Source organism: Solanum lycopersicum, chromosome 11 (genome assembly GCF_036512215.1).
Source record: "Solanum lycopersicum chromosome 11, SLM_r2.1".
NCBI lineage: Eukaryota > Viridiplantae > Streptophyta > Magnoliopsida > Solanales > Solanaceae > Solanum > Solanum lycopersicum.
The window spans coordinates 37,301,139-37,310,685 of record NC_090810.1 but is presented as its reverse complement, the minus strand read 5'-3'; the positions used below and the strand labels follow the sequence as shown (position 1 = coordinate 37,310,685).

The window sequence follows — 9,547 nt, the reverse complement described above, 5'->3', positions numbered from 1 at the left end:
ATTATGACGCTTCTCTAGTAGTTTTGGATTATGTCCTCATGCAACATATGCATGTAGACAACTCAAGGTACATAAGAAGAATTATCAACTCATGATCTTGAATTAGCGGTTGTAGTGTTTGCTGAAAATATGGAGACATTATGTATATGTTGTTCATGTGGATGTATTTACCAATCACAAAAGTCTTCAATATGTGTTCACTCAAAAGGAGTTAAATCTCCGACAACGAAGATGGTTGGAACTGTTGAAGGATTACGACATGAGTGTTCTCTACCACCCCGACAAGGCCAACATGGTTGAGGATGCTTAAGTCATATGACCATGGGTAGTGTGTCTCATGTGGAGAAAGGTAAGCAAGACCTAGTGAAGGATGTCCATAGATTGGCCCGATTGGGTATTCGTTTAGAAGATTCTCCGAAAGGTGGTTTTATGGTTCATCATAAATTCGAGTCATCTTTAGTGGTTGAGGTAAAGTTTAAACAACATCTTGATCCCTCTATTGGTGGAGTTTAAGGAATCGGTACTTAGTAGGCACAATGAGTCATTCTCCCAAGCGGGGATGGTGTACTTAGGTACCAAGGTAGATTGTATGTACCGGATGTTGATAATTTGAAGGAAATTTTTTGGAAGAAGCTCATGGTTCCCTATATTCTATTCATCCAGATGCAACCAAATGTATCGTGATATTCAACAGGTCTATTGGTGGGATGATTTGAAAAGAGACATAGCAGAGTTTGTGGCTAGGTGTTCAAATTGCAAACAAGTTAAAGTCGAGCATCAAACGTCGGGTGGTGTAACCAAGTAATGGATGTGCCTACCTAGAAGTGGGAAGGAATTAATATGGACATCGTTGTAAGGTTGCCTCAAACCCAGAGGCAAAATGACTCAATATAGGTGATTCTGGATAAGTTGAATAAGTACACTCACTTTATCCCCATAAAATCTACTTATTCGGCGGAGGATTATGCAAGAATATACATTAATAAGATTGTGAGCTTACATGGGATCCCTTTGTCCATAATATTGGATAGAGGTGCTCAATTCACTTCTCATTTTTTGGAGGTCTTTTTGAAATGGGTTGGGTACTCAAATGAAGGTTAGAACCGCTTTTCATCCTCAAATGTATGGTCAAGCGGAACGTACCATTCAAACACTAGAAGATATATTAAGAGTTTGTGTAATAGATTTCAAAGGTAATTGGGATGATCACCCACCGTTGATTGAATTCTCCTACAAAAATAGCTACCATTCGAGTAATTCATGGCACTATTTGATGCACTTTATGGTAGGAGATATAGGTCTCCGGTTAGGTAGTTTAAGGTTGGTGAGTCTTCACTCCTTGATCCTGAGATAATCTATGAAGGTTTTTAAAAGATTAGGATGATAAGAGGTATGTTGAAAATATCCTATAGTTGGCAAAAGTCTTATCTCGATAACAGAACGAGAGATCTTGAATTAGAAGTAGGTGATTGGGTGTACTTGAAAATTTCACCAATGAAAGGGGTTATGAGATTCAATAAAAAGGGGAAGCTTAGTCCCCGGTATGGGGGTCCTTTTGAGGTATTGGACCGGATTGGAGAAGTTTGTTATGAGTTGAGACTACCAAGTGAACTAGTTTCAGTTTATTCGGTGTTTCGTGTCTCCGTGCTCAAGAAATGTATAGGTGAACTTATATCCATTCTCCCGATTGAAGGTCTAGGATTTGATAAGAACCTTTCTTATGAAGAGGTTCCGGTTGAAATCTTAGATCATCGAGTCAAAAGTTGAGGAATAAAGAGGTGGCCTTCGCAAGAATCCTGGAAACCACCTAGTTGAGGGAGCAACATAAGAGGCCGAGGCTGACATGAAGTCACGTTATCCTCATCTTTTTTCTCAAAATTCTAGCCAGAGTTGAGGTTAGTAATCCTCTTGAAATAAAATAATAATTAATGTTGAATTTTACTTGCTTTGATAAAATGTGCATGTTTTGATAAAGGTTTCATGTTAAAATGAGTTTTCTTAGGAAAATGCTCTTTTGCTTGACTTGCACTTATTTGTGTTATGTGTATAGTTACCTTCATGAAATAGTAGTGAGCATGTTTAATGTGTCTTGAAAGAAGGTTTACATGGTCACTCTTGATGATCATGTAGAGCTCATGTTGACGTTGAGAAGGTAATTCCTCATGTTGTGATGTTGAGCTCTTATATGTGATAATTGTGAAATTGAGTTGCTATGTGTAATGTCATGATCATGTGTTGAATGGAGTTGTGAATTAGTCCTATGGATTGTGACTCATAATGTGTTTATGTTGTTATGTTGTTGTTGGTTGGGCTGCTAGTCTTGAGTCATTCTCTCCCTATAAAAAGATTTAGGTGTCATTCGAGGACGAATATTTTCCCAAGGGGGGATAATGTAACACTCCGAAAGTCTATGACTTATTATAGAGCCTCACTATATGAACCAAGCCTTAAAATATTGTTTCTAAGCCTAAACTAATGTGTTGGAACTATTTAGGAAGTGTTACAATCAAAGCATTAAGAAACGACCATGACGTTCGGAGAATTGTAAAAGGTGAACTAGTGCGACTTGGCATGTTTCAAGGGGTTTGAAGAGTCGAAATTTAGTCAAATTTTGTAAAATGGTGTTAAACATGTGTTAGAGTGTGTTTAGGGTACTAATCCCCAAGGACCACACCAAGGGTCCTTGAGAGGACTCTTCCATTTGACCCCAAAACTTTTATTTGATAGTGGTTAAGGACGGAACCAATCGACGAGCCGCAATGGCCCGTCGATGGTGGTCGTTGGTCAGTACTTAGCCACATTTCAAAAGGTGCTCAAAACACCCTCTCTGACCAAAACCACGTAGCCCCAGTACGGTGTCATGGTCTGGTCGACGGGACGTTGACGTGCAGTCATCGATTGGGCTTGGTGCACTGCCTTAAAATTGGCCAAGCTTAGGGGAATCAGTTAATTAGTTAGGTGATTAATTATGTGTTAAGGGGTGGTTACTTAAGTTATTTAAATGACTATATAATCTACCCTAAGTCTTAAAATAACTTAACACCTCATAATACCCAAACCCAATTCTCTCTAACTTCTCTCTACTTTATCTCTCTATTCCAAGACCCCATTGAAGACCAAGCTTCAAGGTTCACTAGGGCTTCAAGACTCAATATTTTCTCCATCAATCTTCAAGAAATCCTAAGGTATGAAAGATATTCACTCTGGAATCCCTTCTCCCAAAAGGCTCTTTAAATTGGTTTCTAATGATGCCAAAAACATCAGTTTTCCAATTTTGTGAAAGATCTTTCAATTTGATTTGATGTTGAATTCTCTTGATTATTATTGAAAGATTATGATTTTTTTAAGTTCTTATTCTTTGACCTAGTACTATGAAAGAATCCATGATTACACCCTTTTCCCTAACCCTATGTAATGAATTGAGGTTGATTTGATTAGTGATGATACAATTGATTTAGTTCGTATATAGATTACTATTATATGGTGATAATACGTTAATTGATGGATGAGTATTGTTAGATTGATAATAAGAACTTGAAGAAGGATTTTGAAGTCTATTTGGTAAGACTTTATTATCTTGAGTTCTTTCCTTCAAAAATGATGGTTTATACTTGATGATGATGTTTCAATTGAAGTGTTATACTCCCTCCATTTCACAAAGAATGATCGAGTTTGACTCGCCACGGAGTTTAAGAAAAGAAAGAGTACTTTTGATCATGTGGTCCTAAACTAAAGTTATATCAAATGTATAAAATTGCCATTTGATCTTGTGGCCTTAAACATGCTACGTGAAAAGTTGCTACCAAAAAAAGAAAGAGGTCATTCTCTTTTAAACAGACCAAAATGGAAAGGAGTTCATTCTTTTTTAAATGGAGGAAGTATGTGAATAGATTAAGAAGATGATAATATGATGATTATGATGAAATTTTCATGAAAATGTACAATTGTGAGATCATGTTAAGGGTATGATGATACAAGGTTGAATATGAATCACTTGTGTGCCTTACTATGATATGATGATCTCACTGCATGAAAGGTTGTATTGAAAGGAAATTTTCATGAAATACTTAATGAGCTAATGACATGATTATACAAGTGGTTGTTCTCAGATGGCCTATATTAAGATTTGATGATTAAGAAAGGAATAAAGGCATTTCAAAAAGGGACTTTATCTTAGCACTTAGTGAACTTGACAATGAGAGGTGTTGACTCCCTAATGGAAGGTAGGTTCACCCTATAGTTTCTTGTGATTCCAATTCTAATGGGCATGTACAAGGTTCAATACATATCTCTTAGTTCCTTAACTATGTTGTCTCCATAGGAATACTAGCTAGTGGATCCACCTAGAATGTTATGTTCATGTTTTGGTTCTACCTTGGCAAATAGACCACCTTCTTTCGATGTGGGGTTTCATGACACCAAATTCCATGTTTAGATCACATGGTCTATTGTTGGTTAAGGCAATTGTTCCTGAAAGTAAAATGAATGAATGAAAGTGATGAAGTGAACACTAACTACGGTGACTTAAGGAGTTCTACTTGGTGTAGGTAGGGGTATGGGACTCTACCTATACATTGCACAATTTGGCCTTGCGAGGAGTCCTAGGAGGTTGTTTTTATGCTCTTATGATATGAATGAAATGCATATGTTGACTTTACATGTTGATGGTCCTATATGATATTAGTTTCATACATGAACATGTTATTGGTCTAAGTTATTGTAGTTGATGTTGACTACACATGATGTTATGTTTTATGAAGTAAGGTATTACTTATAGTCCCTTTTCTTGTTTACTTGATTATGTGGGGTTATGGGGCTTCACATCAGCATTACACTTGTAGGATAGGGATGGGATGGTGAGTAAGGGTCTTGTATGCTTTGATGTTATGAACTCTTGTACATGAATTTTTGTTATGACATTATGTTGGAGTTATTCATATTGAATGACTTTATGATGATGTTGGTCTTGTCTTGGATATGAACTTGTCTTAATGATGCTATGCATATTGACTTGTATATGATCTTATATGTTCATAAAAGGCTTTCAAAGTTACTTAGCATGGTTTAGAATAAAATTTTCTTTTAAGCATGATTCCAAAGGTTCTATGTGCATATGTTTTCATACTTAGTACAAGTGGATGTACTAACCTATATTGTTTTCCTTTTCCCAAACAATGTAGGTTTAGGCCATTGAAGTGTAGGAGGCCACTTTGAAGGAATATTTGATTAACCAAGTTATTGGTAGGTCCTCATGATCGAGGATGTTGTCATTCTTCATCTAGCTATGATGTTGCTTATGTCTAAAGACACTTGTTCATTCCTTTATATTTTGAGACTATTGTTGTAAGCCTATATGTGGCATATTGTATTGCAGTAAGGGTTATGCCCAATGTTGTAATTCTCTATTAGATGGTTTAATGTGAGACAAAGTATTAGACTATTTCTTATGTTTTGGTTATATTGCCTAAACGAGAAGTCTATGTAATAAGCGAGGAGTCTATGTAAACACCATATACGATATGTGAGAAGTCTAAGTATACTTCACTATGTAAAAGTTTTTAATTTTTTATATTTTCGACCTATGATATGTTATGACGAATGCCAAAGGCTAGTCCAAGTCCTCTTTGAGAACGAAGACGCATGTTACGTCTAGGGGTGATCCACGGTCGTGACACATTCCTATTAGAAGGCATGTGGTTTTATATTTAGTTTTGCCGATTTTAGTTTTGCATCTGAAAAGTTTTAGTTTTTACTGGAGGCGAGCTTTGGAAATTACGTCTGTGTAAGTTCTTAATTATGGGTGTGAAGTTCACTACATTCATAACTAAGAAGTACAGGCCTCTTTTTCATACTCGATTTATTTTCCTCTCTTCCAGTAACAAAGGTTATCTACCATAATAGATTTTCTTTTCAACCAATCGAGTTGAAGTACAAGAAGCCTGATTCCCTGAGTTGAGGGATATGTAGGTAGGATCAGTGTTGAAAACTTACTTTTATTCCACATTCTCTCTAAATCTTATTATCAAGCATCCTGGTCTCTTCATAATTCGATATCTGAATCAAGCGTATTAAATTTCTTGCATCAATCCAAGTAAACTCATTTGTGTGATTCGATCATAATTTCTAAAGTACGTACGAAATCCCTTCTCCAAAAGGTGAATAGTTGGTCGGTCAAAATTGGCTAGGTCAATTTTATTTTCTTCGAATTTCTTGCATTAACTAAGTAAAATGAGGGACGGCTATTGACACCTAATTTTGACCCTCCCTAATAATAATTAATTTTCGAGCTTCCTGATTTTTAAATAATTTAGAATAATTAGTTTTATAAAACTCAAATTTTTTTGAGGTTACTTTAAGTAATTTTAGCAAAATTCTATAGCATTTTATAATTATATATGTAATTAGTATATTTTCTAAAATTTCAAAAATTATCTCAATAAATTAGTTTAAATTATGATTATAATTTTGAATCTTTAGTTTACAATTAAGTTGATTATTTCAGTTTATTAAGATTAAGAAGCTCATTAATTAATTTATATTAATTCATCTTATGTAGTTATTGGTTAAATACTTTTAACCCTTTAATAGATCAAAATTTGGGCTTGTTTCCAGCAGCTCAACTTTCCGCAAAACCAACCCCATTTAATTCTAAAGAAACTCAACAATATTAGTCCAACCCCATAACACATCCCAAATAACCGAGTAACAATGCAATACAATACAATAAATCAACCATGTGCGTTCTTCCTCTTTTTCCTCACGCGGTCCAGCGAGAAACGTGAAACCCAGAAACTCGTCCATCCCAGCTAATCAAAATCGCGACCCAAACCCACCCTAGCGCGTCGTCCTCTCCTCTCCGTATGAAGACCATTTTGAAAAATTGTCCCTCATCATTCTGGTGGAGCAATCTTGAAGCCTTGCTCGTCCTTGCGTTGCCTAGAATCAACGTCTATCCTCTTCATCCCGTTGAGAAATTTCACAAGTGTGTTCAAGAGTAGAGCTGGAAGCCTTATCCAAGAGGGAACTCAAATTTCGAATTGACCCCTTTGCTTTACCCAACTTCCCCCCCATCAGGCCCCGTCTCCTTGTCTACATATACACCCTCTTCCTCATAAAGTCAAGAGTTGGGAAAAAACAGTTAGTTTTTAGTTGGTAAGTAGAGTTTGAGAAATATATCCTCAGGCAAGAACTTACAAAGAAAAATAATCACTAAACTACAATATCTTTATAAGAAATACATCTTAAATATATACTTCCCTTGTCTGTTTAGGAGTCACTGGGAACTTGCCGGATTTTTGAAGTCGTTGATCCTCTGCTCGTCTTGTACATTTTGCTGCACAGGAAAAGGTAACATTTCTTCCTGTTATTTGCAGTTTTGATGATTTGACAAACTTAGGGACCTTGTAAAGGTACCAGGTTTCGTACTTGCGTGTTGAAGATGAAACAAACCAAGGGACCTTGTAGAGGTACCAGGCTCTCATTGTGACGAGCCAGTTGACTGTCAATTGAAGGTGGTACAGAAAGTAGGTGCACACTTCCCGATGACGTCAAAAACTAAGACTTCTCCAACCAATGGCAAAGAGTTTAAGGAAAGTGACTTGTCCATATAAAAGGCACTTTCCTAAACATCTTTTGTAGTTTTTGCAACTTGAGAGAGAACTTTTCAAGAACATTTGCAAAGGCTGCTAGTAAACAAAAGGCAGAATTATTCTAAGAACAGCAGTAATCTCTAGAGCTTTTAGTGTAGATGTTTAGGAATATATTCTCTTGTTCTTATATTGTAAACTATTCCTGAAACTACAAAGGAATCAGTGGGTAGTGTTAAAAGTCTAGGTTGTCCAAGTGGGATAGCTTAGTGGGTATATTATTTTCTACTTAGGCTTGTTAAGCAATAGAGACTATTGCTTAAACGTGAGATTAAAAACTTCTTCTCACATTTGTTGTAATCGTGTTTTACTTTTGCTTTTGAAGATTAGTGAAAACGATTGAAAATCCTGTGAGACAGGTCGTGGTTTCTCCCATAATCAAGGAGGTTTCCACGTAAAATTATTGTGTTGATTTTTACTGCATTTAACTTTGTAGTTATATTCATTAGTGTAGTAAGGGACCTGGTCCATTACTCTGTTAAGTGAAGGCATATATTCTATCAAGTGGTATCAGAGCAGGCACTCCCTATTTGGTTAACACCAAGGATGTGATATTTGTTCTAGAATGGCTGCTCCACTTGATCTCGAAGAAGGTCAGTCGTCAACAAGACCTCCACGTTTCAATGGACATTTCTACAGTTGGTGGAAAGTTAGAATACATGATTACCTCATGGCTGAAGACAGCAAGTTATGGGATATTGTACTTGATGGACCGTTTATTCCGATGATGGAAGAAAAGGATGGAGAGAAAACTAGTCTTGTTCCAAAGCCTGAAAAGAAATACGACGAAGCTCATAGAAAAAAGATTGAAAAAGGATACAAAGCAAAAACTCTTCTTGTATGTGGGATAGGACCTGATGAGTTCAACAGGGTTTTAGCTTGTGAGTCTGGTAAGAAAATTTGGGACTGTTTGTAGACTGCTCATGAAGGAACTGAACAAGTCAAAGAATCAAAGATTGACATGCTTACCTCACGGTATGAGAACTTCAAAATGAAGGAAGGAGAAACAATTCATGACATGTTCACAAAATTGTCTTCCATTACAAATGAGCTGCGAAGTTTTGGTGAACCTATAAGCATGAGCAAACAAGTCATAAAAGTACTTCGAATTCTTCCAAAGTATTGGTAAAGCAAGGTTGATGCCATCACAGAAGCCAAAGATTAGAAGGTGCTGACTATGGATGCTTTGATTGGAAATCTGAAGACACGTGAGATGAATCAAAATTGTGATTCATCAAAGAAGGAAGCTAAAAAGGATAAGTCATTGATGCTGAAGTACAAATCAGATGAAGATTCCAGTGATGATGATATGGCATATCTCATCAACAGATTTCAAAAAATTGTGAGAAAAAACAAAGTTTTTAAAAGAGGAACAAATGATACTCGAAATGCTACTCAAGGTGATACATGCTACAAGTGTGGAAAAGATAGACACTTTATCAGAGAGTGTCCTCTGCTCAAGAATGAAAACAAGGAACATCAAAAACTAAGAAGTGACAAAGAGAAAGGGACCTGGTACTCGGTAAGAGAGATTGAAAAGCTGCTGCAGATTTGGTGGTTAAAAAGGATCTTGCTGCGTGGGGTGATTCTTCAAGTGATTCAGAAGATCCTGATGAACCAAATGATGTGTCTATGGTGGTTGTACATGAGGAGGAAACCATTTTCAATGAAATTTTTACTCTCATGGCTCATACAAAAAATGAAGAAGAGGACGACCAGGTAACTCTTCTTGATATGAAAAATGACTTGGATAATTATTCTCTTAAAAAATTGAGAATGTTGGCAAAAGTCATGATTGATTCTATAAGTGAGTTAACATCTGAAAGAGACACCATGAATGCTGAACTTGACAGTTTAACTGAAAACAAAGTTAAACTTGAAGAGAAAATGTCAAGAATGGT

General features: G+C 36.3%; 1 protein-coding gene across 1 annotated transcript; it reads left to right on the top strand.

Moving 5' to 3' along the window:
- Positions 1-8,211: 8,211 nt before the first annotated feature.
- On the top strand, positions 8,212-8,775 carry LOC138339384 (uncharacterized). The gene is made up of 2 exons (XM_069290977.1): positions 8,212-8,517; positions 8,563-8,775. Exons 1-2 carry the CDS (start codon positions 8,212-8,214, stop codon positions 8,773-8,775), a joined length of 519 nt encoding a protein of 172 aa, XP_069147078.1.
- The last annotated feature ends 772 nt before the right edge of the window (positions 8,776-9,547 follow it).

Bases quoted from the DNA above. Each gene is read 5' to 3' on its own strand.
- LOC138339384 (XM_069290977.1), top strand. From the start codon at position 8,212: ATGGCTGCTCCACTTGATCTCGAAGAAGGTCAGTCGTCAACAAGACCT. The intron at 8,518-8,562 runs GTTTTAGCTTGT...GACTGTTTGTAG, and splicing joins GACCTGATGAGTTCAACAGG to ACTGCTCATGAAGGAACTGA.